The sequence below is a fragment of the Anabrus simplex genome, chromosome 2 (assembly GCF_040414725.1).
Source record: "Anabrus simplex isolate iqAnaSimp1 chromosome 2, ASM4041472v1, whole genome shotgun sequence".
Classification (NCBI taxonomy): Eukaryota; Metazoa; Arthropoda; class Insecta; order Orthoptera; family Tettigoniidae; genus Anabrus; species Anabrus simplex.
Window position 1 is genome coordinate 2,393,600 of NC_090266.1, and position 22,392 is coordinate 2,415,991.

The 22,392-nt window shown below is 40.7% G+C and overlaps 1 protein-coding gene across 1 annotated transcript in view; it reads left to right on the plus strand.

Annotated features, from left to right (window-relative positions):
- The window catches only part of LOC136863901 (dynein beta chain, ciliary-like), a 5,220,903-nt gene that overhangs the window by 141,557 nt on the left and 5,056,954 nt on the right, over nt 1-22,392 (plus strand). The window contains exon 3 of the mRNA XM_068226514.1: nt 7,432-7,626. Within this exon, the coding sequence (XP_068082615.1) occupies nt 7,432-7,626 (195 nt within the window). The remainder of the gene's footprint in view (nt 1-7,431; nt 7,627-22,392) is intronic.

The window sequence follows — 22,392 nt, forward strand, 5'->3', positions numbered from 1 at the left end:
GTCCTTCACGCTACTCTTCATCTCCCTAATCTCCTCCATCAAAGCCCGCATGGCTTCACTATCCATGTCGCTATCCTTTTGAGGTGACAGGACCCCCCTCGCTAACGTCGGCGTCAACAAACCACAACAATATATAATTATTATTTATTTTAAAGGAAAAGATTCCTCTATCCAAACTTTACGTTCTTCCAGCTTCAAAAGGAAAATTTTACTTTAATCATCATTGCAAATTAAGCCTCAAAGACGGCTATCATTGAAGCTGCCTAACCGCCTAACATCATTAAGGTTCATGAAATTTATATAAGAAGGCAACGGGAAATTTCCGAAAATGATTATAATATTAGCCCTCAAATTCAGTTAATACAGTTGCCGGTTGACCTGTAATTCTAAAATCGGGCTCGATTTTAAATACCAACACATGTGGTATAGTGCCAGTAAATCAACCCATGCCCTCAGCATTGAGGTCCTTCAAACACACAAAGTCATCAGAATCTCAAACTGAACCCATGAAATCAACCTACTGCCACTCGAAAAAGAAAAGTAGGCGTGAGGTTACCTCTTCTCATCCTCGGTTATACTAACGTAAAATATATTTCCTAATAGCAGGTTGTTTGGTGACGAAACACGCACCACTGGCTAATATCCGTGAATAGATATGCACTAAGAGAAAGCCACTATTCACTTCAAACCTCACTTATGGGAAATTCATTTCATTGTTTCCCGGGATTCGAACTAATCCCCTTAAATTTTGGATACGCCCCTGCTTACGCGAATGTCATGGCTCTGCCCATATCATTGGACCATGACTGTGTTCTCATTCATAAAACGATTTAATATTGACATCAAGGTATCACTTATTCAACTATAATGAACTGGGCCTCGCGTGGAAATGTCAGAAGCAGACATGGGTTACCAAAATAATCGTGCCCACTCCTGGAAGCCGCACAAGTATGCCTTGCCTAATACACAACACAACACGCCCCTATCTTTGCATTAATGGTATGCAATAGGTGGGATAATTATGCGCCTATTAAACATCAAAATACGCCTACTAAACCGTAGAATATGTCCCACCTTGGGCCGTATTTATATATCCAGACATTGGATGTCATTCTATATGGCGCTAAATTTCCTAAATCTGGGTAGCCCTTATTTACGGACATATCGAGCCCCCACAGTTCACTTACGCCCTTTTATCTCGCCCCACTTTGGATGCGCCATCTTAAGTATGTGCCCGTCCCTACACCTAATGGCTCCGGCATGATGTCTACAGGGCGTTAACGGGTTGGAATAAAACAAATGGGCGCTTAACTCGACTAAGCTTAAGGGCATACAGGGTAGGAGACGGGTCATACCTAATTACAATGAGAACACATTCGGGTTAAAGATTAGATTAATACACGTGGTTTATTAGGCCTTAATGATGATGATGGTAATGACGCATTTATATACAAATGAATTACATGGATTATTATCAATTGTTGTTGTTTGTTATCGACTTTCAGTCGTTTGTGATGGATCCGAGTATTATCTATCGCAGAGCGATCCATTATGACGAGATTCGAACGGGAAAACACTTATCATAGACACTGAGGCTATGTGATATCATTGACCAATAGGATTAACATGCATGCAACGAATCTGAGCAATCCCTATACTAAACACACAGCTATTCCCCAACGAAGTACCACGAAGGAACTCATAAAAATGTGGAACAAACGCCCGGGTTTGAACCGACCCTCACTTGTAAAAAATTCACCACCCCGATGGTCAACACCATCGGTAACTCAATTATAATCACAACAAGATACATAAACCCTTAAAGAACACAAATTATATACAGTAAACACGTGAGACATCCAGCCTTCGGTTGAGCATTGGGGTACCAATGCCGCTGTCGGGAACTGAACTGACACCCGTTGGGATGGAAGTGGGACTCTGAAAACCCTAAACTACGTTATACTCAAGTGTGTAATGGCAGTAAACTAACAAGTACTGGTAACAATCGCCGTGTCATTTATTAGCGACTACATCAGTCTGGCGTGTTGAATATTTCATTATTAAGCGATTCTTTCGCCCTCATTCACTTCAACTCAAGGCTCCCTCTTACACGAGCGGACGAGAATACACAAAAAACCGACACTTCTCCTCAGTAGGTCAACTGCCCACAGCCCCCACACGGCGGGTGGTCATTGGCCTCGGCCTTCACAGGCATAACGCCCTTTCTTAACAAAACACCCCATCTCGGGGATCGTTCACTAATCAACTGAGCCTCATCGTTCCTTAAACAAAATTACATCGGCTCTTAATACTTCACTTCAATCCAACACACACATTCATTTACAATATCATGATCCCGCGACGCGACATCGGTTCCTATGATACCAATACTTGTTTGATTACCATAACTACAATTTATTATTATCATTATTATTATTATTATTATTATTGGGTTCATCATTACACCATCTCCCTACACGACTTACCTGGAAATTAGACCATACTGCGTGATCATAATTAACTTCCTCGTAATGACGGTGTAATTAATCCATATCTAAATTGTGATTTCTGATAAAATCGTCACACGGTAATACAATTATGAATTAAATATTCCTCAATTTGCACTTAAATGGTGATAAGCCTGCCAATTAAAATTGTACATTTCCTATCTAAATATATATCAGTGGAGGCCTGGGATGTCAGTTCCGAAGTCATATCTCGTAGCTCTGGGTGCTCACGGAATAAAATTACACTATTTACCAGCCATGCAATATCATCGCTGGACTAACTACAACCTAACTTGAATTACTCTGAATTACTAAAAATTAGTCTCCTGACGCATCAATAATTACAAGTTTTCCCAAATAAAATGATTAAGTCAATCTACTACTGCATGCAAACTTATCGTGTTACCCCTTTATTTACAATTGATTGCTCAGACGTGTTACTAATTAAATAAAGTAAATAGAAGCTACGTGTATCATGGTAGCACATCTACATTACTGAAGTTACAATCTTTAACATTATAGCGTCAGGTAATGATAACTGTTCCCCGCCCAATCTGATTACGTCATATTAATTATGATTTATACTCATCTCCATCTCGATGACCCGTTGTCAGCTCAGGGAGTCCATTGTGGGTTTAGTGTTGACCCATAAGCACCACAGCAGTTACTGGAGGCACCATTCTTCTTTCCAACTGGGAGTCCATTGTTCTAGGTTGACGAAACCGCTGGCAATATTCCTGAGGCACACAACACGTCACTATTTATTCCAAGATTTATTTAGTTACATTCGGTGTGAACGTCCAGCCACGATACCGGACCTCACTCCGCAATCCGCGATTCAGTATCGGATTCCGCGTACCTTTGTCACTACTCGACACAGTAGCGCCGTAGTAATAATAATAATAATATTATTACAAATTATATTTAATGTTCGCGACACGTCTCTGATCTTTAAAGTTTAGACCCTAGCATCACGTCTATCCAATCTCTGCAATATTTACGCACAGTACGCGATTTCACTTGTAAATTAAATTGAAATTCACTCAAACAAAAGATCACTGGAAGCTCGACAACACGTAGCTTCGCCGCCTGTAAGCCACAAATCCCGACTGACGCTTCTTCCTTTCTGCAGTAGTTTTTACTAGGGAGCGATACCCCTTCCACTAATTTGCGTATCGCCTATTCCCGGCGTACTCGAGGTAAAATAGTGCGATTGGTCGGTGACCAGTATCTAGTTGGTGCGATTGAGACATAACCACTCAATTATCCTTCGGTGAATCTCTTTAAATTAATTAAAATATGTTCTGCTTCCCCCACCACACGGGGTGAAGTCCCGGTCTCGAGGAGCTGTCATGACACTAACCAGATGGCCCCAGTACCTTTCCACGCAGAAACAACACAGTATTCTTTCTCCTGCTGAAAGTTATCACGGAAGAGGACATTAAACACTCTAAATAAATGTCCCAGTAGCATTCATCCCTTTTAAATCGGGAGATGAGCCCCTAATTCGAGTTTTATTAATTTTCTACCTCGTCGGTAATTAAGTTGGCCAGTCCGATTCCAAGATGGCTCCTATATTCCGTTTCGAAAAAGTTAGTTTCCCCTCATTCTGTGAGCCTTGAGGAGGGATGTCTTCTCTCGAGTGATGTCACAGGGAATCCCCATTCATAACCCCTCCCGGGTCTAAGTTGGCTTGGCTTCATCTGCGGGGCCCCCGCTACACAAAGGATAATACTGCGCAATAAGTCGCAGACAAAGAAATCTCATAAAATAATTTTAAAATACACAATTTATCTATCTCAATGGTATGAATATTAATTAGTTTCGGTATGACCTCTATTAATGATATGAATATTAATCATTTTCAGCGTTCTTTCCCTTTAATAGCATTGCGTGCGTAATTACTGAGATCGATATCAACCCAAGGTCCTTGGATCATGCCCCTGTCGGGTTCAATAGGTTCTGTTTGAACGCAAATAAATAAAACAGTACCCTTAATAAGGTTATATGGACAATTTATGTACAAATGGGACCATTCCCGTAAGAAAAACGCGGATATCACTTCTTCTGCCCCAGCGAAAGCTTAATGCAAGTTTGCGCATGACGGATCTTTCTGGCCTGGGTTCGAGCCGGGCTCCAATTGGTTGAGAGATACATTTCTGAAAATCCTTAGGTATCCGTTGCCTTGTACACCTGTACCTGGGGCGGGGAATTTATATATATTAAATACCATCTAAATTATCATTATACTTATTATCATTTAACACAAGTGTTCTTGAAGCGAACTATTTAAAGGAAGCACAGTGTGAAATTCCAGTGTCCATAGCTTTCAAATTCATAACTTAGCAGTTTGCGCAAAGGGGGACCGGAACGCAAAAAAAAGAAAGAAATGTTCCTTTGTCATGCCAGGAGAATGCTCATTTATTCACTTATTTATTTCATATCACCGCAGAGATTCCAAGAAATACTATTAATTTGCTCTCCATTCTCTTATTCTTCACGTCGATTACCATGAGGCAATATAACATCCTAATTCCTCATTTCATATATCATCGCAGACTCTTTTTGGAGTTCGGCATTCTCATTACTTTTCATACCGCTTGTCCCAGTTCCTCGGGTATGGGGCTACCATTATTCATTTCAATCCTTCATATTTCTATTCGCTCACTTTCAACATTCCGACCACTCTTTCAAGCACCCGGTACCACAGCACTTCACGTTGATTTCGCAAAAAACGAACACTCCGGACATATTCTGTTAAAAATCAACATTCAAGGGAAATTTGTACATTGTCCCTAACATAATTTACCTGTATAACACGATTTTGTATCTCTTTCAGTGAGAACTCTTCACTCTTGATGTTCATGCCTTATTAGTATGTATGAGCCGTGAGCTCCCCAGCAACTTCTTGGACATGGTATCCCTCATTCGTCACTCACACGCTAATTGCTAACACTAGAACAACCCCTCACGAACGACTCATCAGAAGGAAAGGTTCGTTCGAAGAGTTAGCTCTTTTAATTTTACGTTAACATGACAAAAGAAAACTCAAATTCCATATTAGGACATGCGTTATTTACAGCATTTATATATTAACAAATGGAAATCCTACATTACATCACTCCGGTTAACTTTATCCTGCTAAGAAGTAAAATTACATCAACTCAGCTGTTTGTTGGTCGTTTTTCCTTCCACGGATAATAATAATTTATGCCGGCATTTTTAATAGCCAAACACCGTCATTCATTAATACACTTTTTTCTCGTGGCCTACTCAATTAATTACGCACAGCACTGAGACACTTGCCTGGGCTGGATTTGCTATGGTTGGAGTTCCTAACACACAGTTCAAAAAGTGCGTTCCCTTGTCATAAAGTTTACGGTCGCGACCGGCACTGTATCTTCGTCTTTGTAAGTGGTCAATAGACTGTGCTCAGCGAGGACCAGAGCCGGCCTTATATTGTCAACTGGGGTGGGAGTCACCTTCACGCTTAATTAAAAAAATAAATTGCGTTAATAACTGAGTTCAAGACATTCCAATCGGCAGTTCATAAGTAATCAGGCTCTCGCCATGAATTAGCGCACTCGCGTCCCTTAAAGGGAGGAGATAATTTTGGGCGCAATTATCGCTTGGGAGACGCACTATATTCACACGTGTTAGCAATCCATTACAACTGGACATCTGGTGACCTCAATTCGCGCCATGAACAAAGTAATCCATGTATTTCATGTATTCCTTCTGTCAGCTCTATTCATTGATGTGCCGCACATATTTTCCCTATGTCTGGATCAAAATATCACATAATTGTGGGCGCCAAAATTCGACGTTGGCACATGTGAAACATAAGGTAAAACAGGAAGTTCCTTCTGTTAGTGATGGACCCTGTAAAATAGGCCGCTCATATGGGCGTATTAGACTGTTCGTTGCGTCGTCGTATATCCTACTCTGTCTTACATTTGAGAGCGCTTTTTTGCGGGGGCTTGGCTTCAGCCTTACTTTCCGTTGTTTATCGGGCTATCTTTCGCTGGTCCGGTTCTGACCACACACCGATCGAGTCGCGGGGATGTTCCTTTTGCCCAACACGCCACAAAAAACGCGATTTCCGAAGTGATTTTCATGGGTCGGAAAGATGCAGATGCTGTCAATGAGCTGCACAGGACACTGTACGGTTTCACTATGGATAATATATCTCAACAAAGACCACAATCTATGATATTTCCTAATCAACGAATCAAATAATTATTTAGCCACCCAATCGATAACTTTCTTTGCCTTTGGAAATTTTATAAAATCGTTAGTAATATATGTTTCGACTGCTTCGGGGTCATTATCAGGTACATTCACGTATGCTTGGGTATTAATAAGGTAAATGTACGCGCAATATATGTTCTCATATTAGATGATATCATAGCTAATACGAGAACATATTGTGCATATTTTCACCTTATTTATACCGAAGCATACGTTAAAGTAGCTGATGAAGGCTGCGAAGCGGTCGAAACATCTACTATTAATGATTTTATAAAACTGTCAAAGGGAAATATACGTATCGATTAGGTGGCTAAATAATGATTTAATTCTTAGGTTTTCATATCGATACGGACATGAAGTGAATAGTTTGTAATTTCACAATCACTCACAATGTAATCATAACATATGCTATGTCGAGTCTTTCATTGCTAACCTACCGTATCTACCAAAGTCTTGTTCTTTCCTGTTACTACAAGTAAATGTTTTGTATTATGTAGCGTCTCTCACATGCCTCCAGAGCGGACGTTTTCCTCATCCTATGTTACTTCCCCATGTACGACGCTAGCAACACTGTTCACCATATTTGTGACTTGTAATTCCCTACATTTTTCGAATCAGAAAATAGACAGAATATTCTCCACGCTGAATTACATAGCTTGATTGTTTCTTGCAGGTACTTCTCGTTCTTCAATACAGTACCGTCGATATTTGCCTGGCTCTGGGTTTTCCCGCCATCATCAAGAGCAAATCAGTCTATTTTATCAAGAGATATCCTGCGCCAGTTCCCAAGACCAATTTGGATGAATTCTTGATTCGAGGTGACATATCTCCAAACACAATAGAGCTACTAGCCGGCCTTGTGGAGGAGGTAAAGTGTTCTTGATCAGTACTCTGTTACGTCGATTGCAATTACTTAATTACCTATCACCTTGATTACAGAGGTACTGTGACAGTTTGCTTGTGTGAGGTGTAATCTATTTGGCATTGTGAAGTGTTTCATCTATGATTTACCCGTGATTAAGCCGGCATGTACGCCAGATCCTCGTCGAGGGAATTATATGTTTGTCTTACATTTTGTGTGCGGGGACCGTCTGGCGGTGACTTTCTCGTGTTAAACTCAATTAATTAAGCCCTTATTCAGAGTTTAGGCCGATTTATGCGAAATATTAATGGCTAAATTACAAATAAATTGAACAGCAGTAGGATACTTTTGGTTGTTTCTGATACCACCACCACCGCAGGCCCCCAGGGAGAGGCCTCCATCGCCTGGAATGTGCTGACAGTGAGAGCGTGCTTAACCTCACATGACCTTACAAGGGCGGTGTTCAGGATTAACCGCAAAGAACCATGGTTCGACCCCAGGGAGTTAACCATAAAGACCCAAGTTTGATTCCAAAAAGTGCAAGGTGGACCCAACTGCCAACGTGATTATGGTCAAGTGTGCTAGCTTAACCCAACAGGTATGTATTCGACTTCAAGCTTAACCTCACGGGCCCTGGATCCGATACTAGGCTTAAGGGCGTTAGCTTTAAAGACCCAAGCTTGATACCCAAGAATGCCAGCTTGACGTAACTGCCGGCATGATTATGGACAAGAGTGCAAGCTTAACCTAACAGGCACGCATTTGACGCCATGCTTAAATTTACATGAGCTTACAGACTCAGGTTGGAGATTCAATCCTAGGCATAAAATAACCAGACAATATGAGACATGGTCCAGGGTAACTTTAGGGTGTTTGATGCTGAGATTGGTGGAAGCTAAACTTAGAAAGAAGATGGCGGCTACACATGGGACTAGGGAGATGGTGTAAGGAATAATACATATACATTATCCATAGGGGCGTCAGGTTGAAAGGCACCGTCAGGGGACTTGGAGCTGATCTTGGCACAAGATGGCGGCACGGTACTAGGGAGATTGTGTAAGGTATAATACATATGCTTTATTCATAGGAGCGTAATATGGGGAAGCATCTTTGAGGCTCGAAGCTAAACGACTGCGGAGTAATTCCTCCTCATCCTCTTTCTCTTCCTAGAGCAAGCTTAACGTAACTGGTACGGTTTCGACTCCAAGCTTAACCTCGTAACATCGGGAAGCATCTTTGGCTCTCGAAGCTGAGCTACTGCGGAGTCATTCCTTCTCTTACTCCTCCTCCTCGTCCTCATGGACTTATGGACGTATGACTATCTCCTCCTCCTAAGTATAAGCTTTAACTAACAGGTACGGATTGGACCTCAAGCTGAACCTCGTAACATTGGAAAGCATCTTTGGGACTCGAAGGTGGGAGACTGCAGAGGGATTCCTCCTGTACCGCTTTTTCTAATTTACTTCATCCTCCTCCGCCTCCTCTTCATAGACTTACTAGCGTTTGTCTGTCTCCTGTACAAGCGTAACGTAACAGGGATAGATTCGACTCCAAGCTTAACCTCACAGTCCCTGGAATCGATTCTAGGCTTAACCTTACAAGGGAGTTACAGACTCAACTTTGATGCCCAAGATTGCTAGCTTAACCTAACTGCCAACATGATTATGAATAAGAGTGCCAGCTTAAACTTACAAACATGGATTTGATGCCTGGCTAATATTTTAAAACGTCTGCGTGGAATAATATTTACCTGTAGCACAGTGAAAAATGTTTTCTGGATAGCTGCTTGTATGTTCGTTGATAAAGTAGAAATGAGATTGATGTAATAGGAGAGGTGATTAAAGGGATAGGCTTATTGGAACAAAGATATAAATTAATAATGTTATAGTTTATCATATATATATTATAACAACTGAGATACAGCTTTAAAAAGCGTTTGCTACAGAGTATGATAGCTCTAGCTTAATATCTTCACGGATCTTTTGTACTACATACACTGACGGAGCAAATGCCATGGGATAGCGGAGCAATGATGTGCAGGTGTGTTGCCTGCGCAGCACACACCCTCTGTGCCAGCGGCAGTTGTATAGGAGACCTTGTGAGCAGTGGCTTTGCATGTGACAGGTGTAACATGGAACATCGCCGTGAGCTGACACCGTTCGAACGGGGTATCGTGATTGGTGCCCGACGGATGGGAAGTGCGATTTTGGAACTGGTGCGAGAATTCGGCTTCACACGATCAACCGTGTCCAGGGTGTATCGTGAATGGCTGAATGCGGGTGTCACCGTCCACAACAGACGAACGACTGGCCGTCCAGTCACCCTCGATGACGGATTGTCAATAGTGACAGACGGGCAACCGTCCAACAAATCACGGCTCAATTCAACACAGGCCGTGCTAGACACGTCTCCCAGTGGACAATTCGTAGGAACATTGGTTCTATGGGGTATGGGACCGGACGCGGCACACGGGTGCCACTGTTAACCCAACGTCATCGGGCACAACGACGCGCATTTGTCGCCAGTCACCAGGGATGGACAATGGACAATGGCGTAACGTGATATGGTCGGACGAATCACGATTTCAAGTGCACGATGCCAATACGAGGCACCGTGTATGGCGCAGGCCACATGAAGCGATGGATCCCGCTTGCCTCGAAGGTGTGGTCCAGGGCGCTGGTGTCTCTGTTATGGCCTGGGGTGCATTTTTCTGGTAGGGAATGGGCCCCTAGTTGTTCTGGAAGAGACTTTGAATGGTATGTGGTATGTTGAGCTGCTCGGAGACCATCTCCACCCATTTTTGGCCTTCCAGCGCCCAGACGGTTCTGCGGTGTTTCAAGATGATAACGCGCCGCAACATCGCTCCCAAGTCACCCGGGAATGGTTCCAGGAACATGCAGCGGAGGTACAACGACTGCCATGGCCACCCAGGAGCCGCGATATGAACCCCATCGAGCATATCTGGGATGTCCTAGAAAGCAGGCTCCGTGCCATGGATCCTACACCCACGAACAGACTAGCATTGGCGGCCGCTCTGCAAACGATTTGGTGTCAGCTGCGTCCAGAGGACTACCAGGGACTTGTCGACTCACTTCCATGGCGTCTCGCTGCAGTTCGTAGGGCCAGAGGAGGCCCCACACGCTGTTAGGTGACTAACCCATGACATTTGCTAAGTCACTGTATACAGTTTAATTAAATAATTATGTAATACATACGAAGATACATACAATCATCTGCAAAGTAATGCGGCTTACAATTAGCGTTTACTACAAAGTACATAGATCTAGCTTAATATTTACAAAGATTATTCACACACGCATATTTAGATGAACTGCCTTATGTGAAGTAGTACCCATCAATACTAATATGCCCCCAGTCTAGAGTGTTGGTAGAATTTGGAATTACAAACCTTTTACAATCTTCCTTCTTAAGTGCTACTTTGTTAATTAAATGGGTGTACAAATGATGCTTCTTACTTTTAATAACAGTAATTTGCTTACGTAAAATGTGTGGATTATTATGTATACAATTCTCGTAATTTTTAAACTTAACTCTTTCTGAACTACCTCCTTTTTAATACCTTTTAAACTGTATACCTTTATTTATTCAAAGGCTTAACGCAATGAGATTTAGATTTAGTACCTACAAATGAATCTAAGATATTCCCAGCATATTCGTCTTACATAGAAGAGTTTTGTTGACCGGTGGTAGATTATAAGCATTATTTTGAGGATAGTTACTAGTAACAAACATACCTAAGTCTGGATTTAAATAATTGTAATAATAATCAGTTTTGGTTTGATAATTAAATAAATCGGTATCTGTGAAGTGTAATTTTATATTATCAGCGTACTTCATCATATAATCATAATGGAATTCACACAACAGTGATTTAGATAATTCAAGTACAGCAAGGCCAACGTAGGTAGGTTTGTTGTACTTGACTCTAATACGATTGGTCACTATAATGACTAAATTTTCATATATAATAGTACAGCTATGGCAAATAGGTTTTCTTATTAAATTGTTAGCACCATACTTATTCCGAATATTTTCCCAGTTTGTAATCAGTTTGACATTTGCGAGTTTGCAAACATTTTCTATAATCTTACCATACACACTGTTATTCATGAGCTTACAAAATCTTTCTCAAACTGTTTAACTGCATTTGTTCTTAAATCATAATTGAGATCGATAGATGGTTTTAACCAAGTTGTCTGATGAAATTCTAGCACGCGATACACTGTTTTAAATTCCGATAATGAATGACACACTTCAATTTATCATACAAATTGGCGATTAGCATGTTTGTTGTTGATGTGATGTACGGAGACTTCATATTTTCAGGGCAGAACGGTAAGTCATTATGAGAAGTGTGTAAGTCTTTAGGATAATGTAAGTTGACTTCAAGTATATACCCTTAATAGCTTCATCGCTTAGAGTGTGCAGCGGCAAATCGTCAATTTCGCACTACGGTAGCCAATGGAAGCTATTTAATGGGACATGCTGACTCATTGCCCACACATACTAGTTGTTAACATCAAGACAAACAATATACTGAGATTAGATTATTTTATTATGTGGACCATATCAATATCTGAAAGCAGTTCGAAATTCACTTGTGTGTATTTTAACATGACATCTCAACTTAACACAGGCGCTGTAAAATACTGGAATGGGTCAAGGCTGTATGTTTTCTTGCAAACACAGCGAATTTTTTCATGAACATCAGCTAACAAAAGTACATCAGTCTTTAAATGTAAGTGGATATGCTCTTAGAGACGTTGTGCAAGTGGATAGTCTTCATCGCTAATTGCAGTTGAATTCAGCGAGCTGTAAAGTGATTGTTTTAATGGTAAAGAGCGTCCTTCGAGACGTTCTAAGCAGTCTACATATTCATAACAGAATAAATCTTTACGTCGAATTAAATTATAACTGGTTTTCTTCAGTACAAATAGTCCAATTTCTGTAAATTGTTCAGGTGAAAATTATTTGAAAGTTTATCAAGGCTCTTCGCCATAAAGCGAAACGAGTCAAGAAATCCCAATTTTACAGTACACTTCTCATCTACTTTTACGCATTTTTAAAATGCAATATACCGCTCTTTGTTTAGAGGGATTAGTTCAATTTTTTCATCGGAAGCTCCAAATTTTCTAATAACAATAGCCAGATGAGTTATGTAGAATTACAGGAATGGATTTAGGAACTCTGTACTTAAGATTACAGCTTTATGCGCTGGACATCTGTACAAGCCAGTTAAATGGTCATGATTGCAAATTAAGGGTCGTTTTCTGAAAATTCACCTTCACAAATACAACATTTTATAGCACGTTCATATTCCTCTAACCTAATTTCAGTCAGTCGTTTTATAGGAATTGTAGTATTTAGAATACGGCTAAGACGTACTGCATCATTTTCAAGTCGTTCTAAAAATACTTAAGGGGCACTGGGACTGAGTTTTAGGCATAATTTATCAAATATTTCGATTTTTCGATTTTCAAATAATGCTCTACCCCTGACCATTGCGGATAAATTAGCGATATAATTTTCCACGTTCCGCCATTTATAAAAGCACAGCGGGACATTTAAATGCCTGCTGAACAGCCATTTAAAGGCCCCTTCCTCTTCGACTCTCGCCGAACATTATCCTGCAGACGCATTTATGCGTTTTTCATCACATCATTTTGAAATGTGGTGTATGGAACCAACACAGTACTGAAGGAGGAGTGTGTAAACCACATTTCTAAGAGAATGGGAAAAGGTTTGAGACAGATGCTACAAACTTGGGAAAGAGTGTGCAGTTAGGTGGCCGTTCAGGTGGTCTTACTAATGCTACAATTATCAAGCTTACCAGCCATTACAGGAGTTATATTGTACAAATCACACTTAATATTGCAAACATGAAAAATGCTATCTCTGCCACACTCTACTATTACATATCCACCAACAGTAAGCCCCAACATAAGAAATACCCCCAAGGCTTAGATGATTGGTGCTTCTATAACAAAAGCATAGCAGAAGGTATGGTACCTCAGAGTCATGATAAGATGTCGGTCGAACATTCTGAGCCGTTAGTGTGTAAGATTATGCCTGTGTATCAGAGGCTGGCCTCTGATGAAGTAATCCCGATGTGTCCGTGGTGCCACGCAGAATCGGAACGAAAGTCTACATTCTAGCAACTGGGGAAGTGTCCAAAGGAAATTTTGTATCAAGAAAGAAACTTGAAATTGGTGCATGCAGTGCTGTGGCAGAGTTCAATAAGGGATGGAGCGCAACAATAGACTTGAAGTCGGATATCAAAAGAACTTCAGTCTCTCATTTGACAGAAAAATCAGTCTTTAGGCTGATGCTCGCAGTAAGTATGAAATACAGCGCTCGTCCTCTGAGAAGAAAAATCAACTCGACGGAAGGCTAACGTCACAAAAATGAAGAAAGAAGCTGAAAAACGGAGACGGAGAGTGTGACTTATGCTGCAGGACAGCTCTAATGAGTAAATCAACTGACAATATTAAAAAATATGCATGACTTTAGATAAATGCTATTTTCTCAGTTTTGCATTTTCAGATGTATAAAATGTCATACAAATTACAGATATGATGCTATTACCTTGAAAATTCACATGAATGTTCCTTAGTACATTACACACAAACGTTTGTATTACTTTTATGATTGAAATTCTAGTTTGCATGTTAAAAAATCAAACTTAAAGTTTCAATAATTTTACAAAATCAAAACTTCAACAGGGGAGAAAGTCCCATCTCCGTAGTAAATAATACAATCTCAAAAATGATGCACAGTTTCATTTATATTAGAATAAGGCACTAGATCATTATTTTAAAAATGTGCTATCGGGATCGCATTGATAAGCTTAACATTAAGAATATTTGAATAATTTGCATATAAATATTGGAAAATAATTAATGTCTATTGTACCGGGAACAGCGGTACGGAACTAAGTCCCCGCAGTTAAAATTTAAAACTTCACGCTACGCGCCGCCGCAGCAGCAGAAGTCAGCCAGGATCAGCGAGCAACCTGTGCGTGTGGCGTAGAGCGGGTTGAGGTTACAGCCTGCCTCCCCGTGACACAGAGAGAGCCTACGTCAGTATGAAATATTCCAAGTGTTTCTTCGGCTAATACCTTTCCTCGCAGTAATAGCTGGATAAAACCAACTACATCATCATATAGATCCATATTTTATCTCTATTCCTACAAGGTTTGAAAAAAATCCGGCAAGAGACTACGAAGTTGTTAAGCGAAATGTAAAGACATATTTTGGCTTGGATCGAGTATAAATTGAAAGCTGCTTCCCTTAGCAGAACAGTGTGTGTCACAGTGTGTGTGGAGTTCGTGCGGCGAACAGCGGGCGGTCGGCTCGTGGGGACCGCAACGCTACGCGAGTGATAGTCTAATTTCGCCGAGTTGAAGACTTAAACTCCACAGTACTGAGTTCGGACTTTAAAAGAATTGTAACGCTACGCGAGTGATAGTCTAATTTCGCCGAGTTAAAGACTTAAACTCCACAGTACTGAGTTCGGGTTTTAAAAGAATTTCATCGCTACGCGAGTGATAGTCTCATTTCGCCGAGTTCAAGAATTAAACTCCACGTTTGAACTTATAAGTATTTCAGCGGGTTGCAAGTGATAATTTTATTTCGCCGAGTTTCCGTGATTCACGAGCGATAGAATCTAGCCTTATCTATGACCGATTTAAACTTTAATGGTGATTTATTCGGACAGATGTTTCAAACTTACATTTCTTACGAGTGTTTGTAACCCATGATTGACGAAACAATTCGAACAGTGATAAATTGTGAACAATATTCACCTTGCCAACGAATTGAAATATTTCGCAAACTTTTGTGTGTCTGATTTAGAACTTTTCAGACTGTGACAAGTGATTAATTAACGAATTAACTTCAATCTATGACTGTATCTTCGGACTTATAGTAATCGTGAGGTTTTTCAATATCTCGTACATTCAGAATAGACATTGGACTGTGATTAGTTTCAACCCGTGTACTACGCATTTAATCTGTGCAGACCTTGAACTGTGAGTTAATGATAGACTGTGAATTACATATTGGAACTTTGCATTCATGGTAGACATTGAACTGTGTTAAGAAGTGAATTACATATTCGAACTTTGAATTAATGGTAGACATTAGACTGTGTTTAATGTGTACAAATTAAACTGTTTATTTATGACTAATAATGAACTGTGCATTTAAACTGTGAGTTTTCAATAGACAGTATTTTTTGTGTGATCAAACCACGGACTGTGGAAGAGTGAAAGCTATTTCATTTAATTTCGAATTAATGAACCAAATCGGTTTACAAGTGAAACATTTTCTTTTTCAAATGACTGAATTAAAATTGCACGTAACCCTAAACAAATATTACATGTGTGATAGTTTCAGACTGTTTTCCTTTAGTCAATTTTATTGACATTTGGTTACGTCACACTTACGAGTGTTTCTTTTTGTTCAACATTCAAATCTGTTATTCAAGAAACTCTTTCAGTGTCCCAGGTGCTAATGTGTACAGTCACAAGTCAATCCCCGTGCAATCAAATCTCGATGCTCACATGACTACGCTAACCCGATCTTCTGGACGTCGTATGAGTATTTCGGAACTTCTAGAATTTCCATCGTGGGATAAATCGTGGTTCCATGGTGCCGAGAGGAGACTGATGGCAGTACGAGGAGGGTAGCCGGATTTCGAGTACATCCCCAGCCTTGATGAGGGAAGAACCATTTCCTGCGTTACTGCTGTATGAAGGTGATATGATTTGCACTTTGTCAATAAATTCAGAATTTAAAAAAAGAACCTAAGAATCATTTCAAGAAACCCCTCTCCCTCTGTAAGCACATCAATCAGAACGGTACACGCCCTGCGTCTAACTCATGCTCGTCAAAGTACCATATTTACTGTTACAGAGAAGAGGGGGAAGAAATTGGCGCGCAGCCGTGTTAGAGCTCGATTGTGAGTGCAGTAGAAATGAAATTGACACTCAGCCGTTCTAGGCTCAATTTGGAGTGCAATTAAGTAGAGTTAGAAGTGCAGTGATACACAAAGTATCACTAAAATCTTGTGAAACTTAGATTCAGTAACTTAATCAACATATATTCATAGTGCTTTGTGTGGCATAATAACATTTTAGTGAATTTTTTGGTAAGACCTAACTTCACTATTATAAGAAGTGCTATCAATTATATGAGACAATTTTTTGTGTTAAATGTCTTGAAGAATTTTTTGAGAATGTTTGAACATGAACTCTTAACCATTTTACAATAATGGTGATACCTGATTTCTTTTTCAAGTGATTTATGATTTTCTGGTTGTCTTGGTTAAATACAGTACATTACTCTCAAAATGGAAACTATTTTAGCTGCTATTGAGGCTTTTAAAATTAGCTTGAATGAGCGTATTACCGAGTCGAATACTAACTTAGGGCGAAAAATAAGCGAGGCTAACGTGGCTACTGCTAAATTAGGTGCTGATTTACATGCTCGTATTAATGAGTCTAATACTAATTTACACGCTCGTCCTAATGAGTCTAATACTAATTTACAAGCTCATATTAGTGAGACTAAATCTAACTTACAAGCTCGTATTGACGAGGCCAACGCCGCAACTACTCAATTAGGTACTACTTTAGAAGCCCGCATTAATGAATCTAATGCTGCAACCACAGCCAACCTAGAAAGTCGTAACACACAAGTGACTAAATTAATTGGTACCAAGTTTAACCGAAGTAAATGCTAAACTAGAACATAGGCTTACTAAAGCTGGTTCTGAGATTGAAAAACTATTCTCAGAAACTAATGCGAAGATAAATTCTAAGCTCACGGAAATAAACGAACGCCTCACCTGTGACCTAGAAACAGTAAAGGAAGATTTTAAACTACAAATAGTTGAAGACTTAAAAGCTTCGTTTCCTACCTCACACCAATTAATTAAGGAAGTTGAAAGTTTAAAGGCAGAATTCAAAGAATCTCGTGGTGCGTTATCGCAGGCACATGCTAAAATAGCCTCAATTCAGGATAACATCCATGAATCTTTTAAGACTAACTTCCAGAAAGTAAGTAATGAAGTTAACTTACTTAAAACAAAGCAGGAAGAAACAGATAAGCATGTAAAATTTCAATTAGACAGCGCACACACTCAAATCGTTCGCATAGGCCGTGAAGTTAATGAAGTGAAGCAGGACCTCGAGAAGGAAGTCCAGAGCGTGGAAAACTCCATCCACGGACAAGGTAAGACATTCAAGGTCGAATTACAAGGGCAAATAGAGACCATTGATAACAGGAAATCTCAGGTGGAGAAGGAGACGTCTACACATCACTGTCAAGGGGCTAGCGTAGATACTTCTAGTATTTCCACCTTTTTAAAATTATCGGACGATAAACCTGCAAAATTCTCCGCGAAGGAAGAGTACACAGCAAAAGGAATTCCTTCTCAACATTGAGGAATACTTTCAGGAGAATAAAGTGCGATCCGATTATCAATTTAGGATAGCTTCCAAGTCATTGGAATGGAAAGCGTTAGATTGGTATACAGCATTCAATATTTAATATCAAGTCCTATGGTGAATTCAAGGAAGCTTTGTTGAAAAGATTTTGGAATTCTGAAATACAACATTTGATTTAGCTACAGTTGTACTCGAGGAAATACAACACCGCGATTAATTCTTCGCGATATTCCGACTTTCTCACTTCACAGTTAAAAATATGCAATTTTTCGATCCTCCCTTGCCAGAACAGGAGTTAATACAGGTTGTAACTTTACAGTTCCCGGCCCATGTACAGGAAATTCTTGTGGCAGCCAAACGTTCAAGACCTAGAACAACTGGATGATGTTTTAAGGAAATTTGACACTGCCCACACACAAAATCCGCCCAGGGTTAACAAGACGAAAGAGGTTGCGACAAACCATTTCGAAGTTAACAACCCGCCGAGTTCGAATCTCGAACCCCGTGAAGAAGTAGAACCACGGAGAGATTCGTCATCTCGTTTCCGGCGTTTTAGGAGACGTCCGTACAGACAAAGTACGCCTTACAGACGTGATCAACCGTGGAAGAAACCTACCGAGTCGCCTACTCGAGATAGGGATTCGCCGAGAACCGAGATCGAAAGAAGATGGAAAGAAATTCGCGAATATATCCAGAATCGAAACCGAGATGAAGGATTACCTGGCGCTACTTCCTTAGAATACCAAGAGCACGCGAGAAGACAGAACGCGACGCCTGCGACAAATCCTGAATCGACAGGCTCAATTAAAAAATCTTCAACAGCGCAACAGTAACATTGCCTGAAAACCGGAGTAGAGGGGAAATAGTTTGTGTCACCAACATTAATTACTGGTACTTGGGTGACACAGATCTCTTATATGAAGATCCCACTTCTATAACACCAAAGGTCCAGCGAAGTGTTCAAGTCATTAACATTACATTGGATACTTTTCACGTAACTGCCTTGATTGATTCTGGAGCACAGGACTCATTAACTTCTGAGAGATTAATTGAGATGTTGAAGGGGGAAGAAGACATATTATTGATACCGGTCGCGCAAATAAAAGTTAAAGGGACAGTACCGCCCAGGCATATCGAATGTAAATTTCAAGCTTTCATTACATTTGACATTTGTTACCTCTACTACAGTGGTAACACCAAACAAGGCACAAACAGAGTTTAAAGGGGAAGGAAATAGCAAACTATACAATATAATAAAACACTACACACTCGGAAAAACAGTAGCTGGCATTACTCGGATCTCCAACAAAACATGTACGAAATATCAGTAGGGCCAACTAGTGAACAACAAACCGGGAAGATGAAAAGGCTGGGAACCTACCAAAGGCATGGACATGGCTTAGATAGCGGATTCCCAAATGAATCACCGTGATCCTTAGTTTAAAAAATATTACTTACAAGATAATTTTACAAATACATTCCAAGTTATGAGCTATAAGTTCAGTGATATACATGGGTTATTCGTAGCAGTGTAAATTCAAATTTCAAATCAACTGTACATCCAGTTACCAATGCAGTAGTACAATGCAATTTACAGGTTATCCAAAATCTAGCGTACCTCAAGTGATACAGAACTATCAGAGGCAAACCCCAAGGGAAATAATATTAAACTACAATATACATATTTTAGTGAAACAAGGAATGGGAATGCCTCGGAAACGAGCAGGTAAGTACAGTTCAAAAACTAAGGCGTCATAAGTAACTAATTTGGTGAAACTAGGCGAGGTTAGGGCAGACTCCTGTATGAAAAGCAAATCGGAACATTACGGAAATTTTAGCAGGAACGGAATTCAAGAGTGCTTACCCGAGGGGAGTGCTATCCCGGAAGCCGCGGGACGTCAACCAGATAGGCTGCTCGCAGACAGATAAACCGAGACACAGAATTCAGGATACAGAATTCTCTCGAACACTGCCTCGCTCACTATATATAGGAATTACTGGCCTTGGAGGCAGCCAATCAGCGTGCACGAGTTCCCTATCGCCACCTAGACTCACCAATCACAACCTTACTTTCGATCGCGAACTTTGACTAACATTCTAGAATACGCATGATCGCGAAAGTCGTATTTTTCCAGAATAGACAGAACACATTTTCTAGAACACATACCAACAAAGTAACACACCCTGTACAAAAGTTATGTAATTTTCTAGATCTTTCCAGGAACTATAGACAGAATTCTACTATTTACAAATGCCTATGTTACAACATTATACAGTACAGGATAGGTCAATAAAAATAAAACATCATATCGTAGTTCACCTGTAACAACATTGAAGGTGCCCAGTTTGAGCACATATTCTTATTCATCTCGCCGATGAAATTCAACGTCATACTAGGACCAGATTTCCTAGCCAAATACGGAGGAATTATTGATTATCCTGCCAACATTATACGAGTTTTTAAAGTCAACTCTGTAGAGTTGCAGCTGGTAGACTGTAATAGTTTGAAGTGCCAAGGTCTGGGTACCCCATTTATAGAAACCGAAGGCAAGATGAGCGATGCTCTGCCTGTCGTTGAAATAGATTATGAAGAGGGCACACCCGATCAAGAGGGACCCGTCGAGGGCCGCGAAGTGCCCATCATCGAGAATGTGTTCGACGAAGGTCGTGATCACTTCATGTTTTTCACCAGTGCGGCTGAAAGCCCAGAGTTCGACTCCCGCGTGGGAGAGGCAAATCGACAATAATTCGAGAAATTTCCTGAGGTTTTTGATGACAAACCCGGCGTTATTAAGGATTTTGAATATCGATTGAATGTCAAGGACACTTCCCCTTACAAAAAACGGCTCTATCCAGTTCCTGAGAAGTACCGAGAGGAAGCCAGGACTGTGATAAAGGAGATGGAAAATAATGGTATCATTTCTAAATGTGTCACTCCGTATTTAAACCCTTAGCCATTGTCAGAAAACCAAACGGCAGGTTACGTCTGTGTCTAGATCCACGAATACGTAATTACAGACTTGTATTCTTCTTCTTGCTAGGGGCTTTACGTCGCACCGACACAGATAGGTCTTATGGCGACGATGGGATAGGAAAGGCTTAGGAGTTGGAAGGAAGCGGCCGTGGCCTTAATTAAGGTACAGCCCCAGCATTTGCCTGGTGTGAAAATGGGAAACCACGGAAAACCATTTTCAGGGCTGCCGATAGTGGGATTCGAACCTACTATCTCCCGGATGCAAGCTCACAGCCGCGCGCCTCTACGCGCACGGCCGACTCGCCCGGTCAGACTTGTATTGGAGTACGATCATCCACCTTTACTCCGGGATGTCATCCGGAAATTTACGGCTATAAAACTCTTCTCCACGATGGACATGACGTCATCTTACTTCCAGATCTTACTGGCAGAGGACAGCAGGAAATTCACAGGCTTTATTTTCGAGAACATTACATATGCTTTCAATCGCTCCCTTTCGGGAGCAAGAATTCAGGGGCAATTCTCATCAGGGCTCTTGAGGATCAATTATCCGATGAGATTAAAGAAATCGCAACGATTTATGTTGATGACATCCTCATAGCTTCGGAATCCTTAGAGCAGCACATTGAAGATATCAACAAGGTGCTCAGCGAACTCAGGACAAAAAGTTTAAAATAAATGCCCGTAAAAGCCAGTTTTTTAAGACTTAGGTACTGTTTTAGACCACCTCATTAGCGGAGAAGGGATCAGGCTTAATCCGGCCAAGATTCAGAGCATTTTGGACTTCCCGAAACCCACAAAATTTAAACATGTAAGACAATTCCTGGGACTGTCAGTTCTTTTCGCAGCATTGCCATAATTACACAAAGACAGTGACACCCTTGCAGCTGCTGCTCAAGAAAAAAATACTGGCGGATGTGGTCAAAAGAATGCGAGTAGGCTTTTACTGAAACAAAGAAAATGCTTCAGGAAAGCGTGCAGTTAGCCTATCCTAACTTTGAATCGCCCTCTTGCCTAGAGTGCGACGCCAGCTCCGTGGGAATCGGTGCAGCGTTATACTAAGTCGATCCCGAGAAGCCTGATATCCGTATTTTCATTTCATTCATGAACAGGAAATTGAGACCACACGAGAAATCGTATATTATATCGGGACATGAAGCTTTTGCTATCGTGCATTCCTTGTTGTACTGGAGGAAGATTATCTATGGGTATCCAGTAACCATCTACACGGATCACAAAGCCCTCACGTTTATCATGTATTCTGACCGGACTAGAGAGAGAGTAACCCGGTGGGCACTCTTTATTCAGCAGTTCAACATAAATGTCG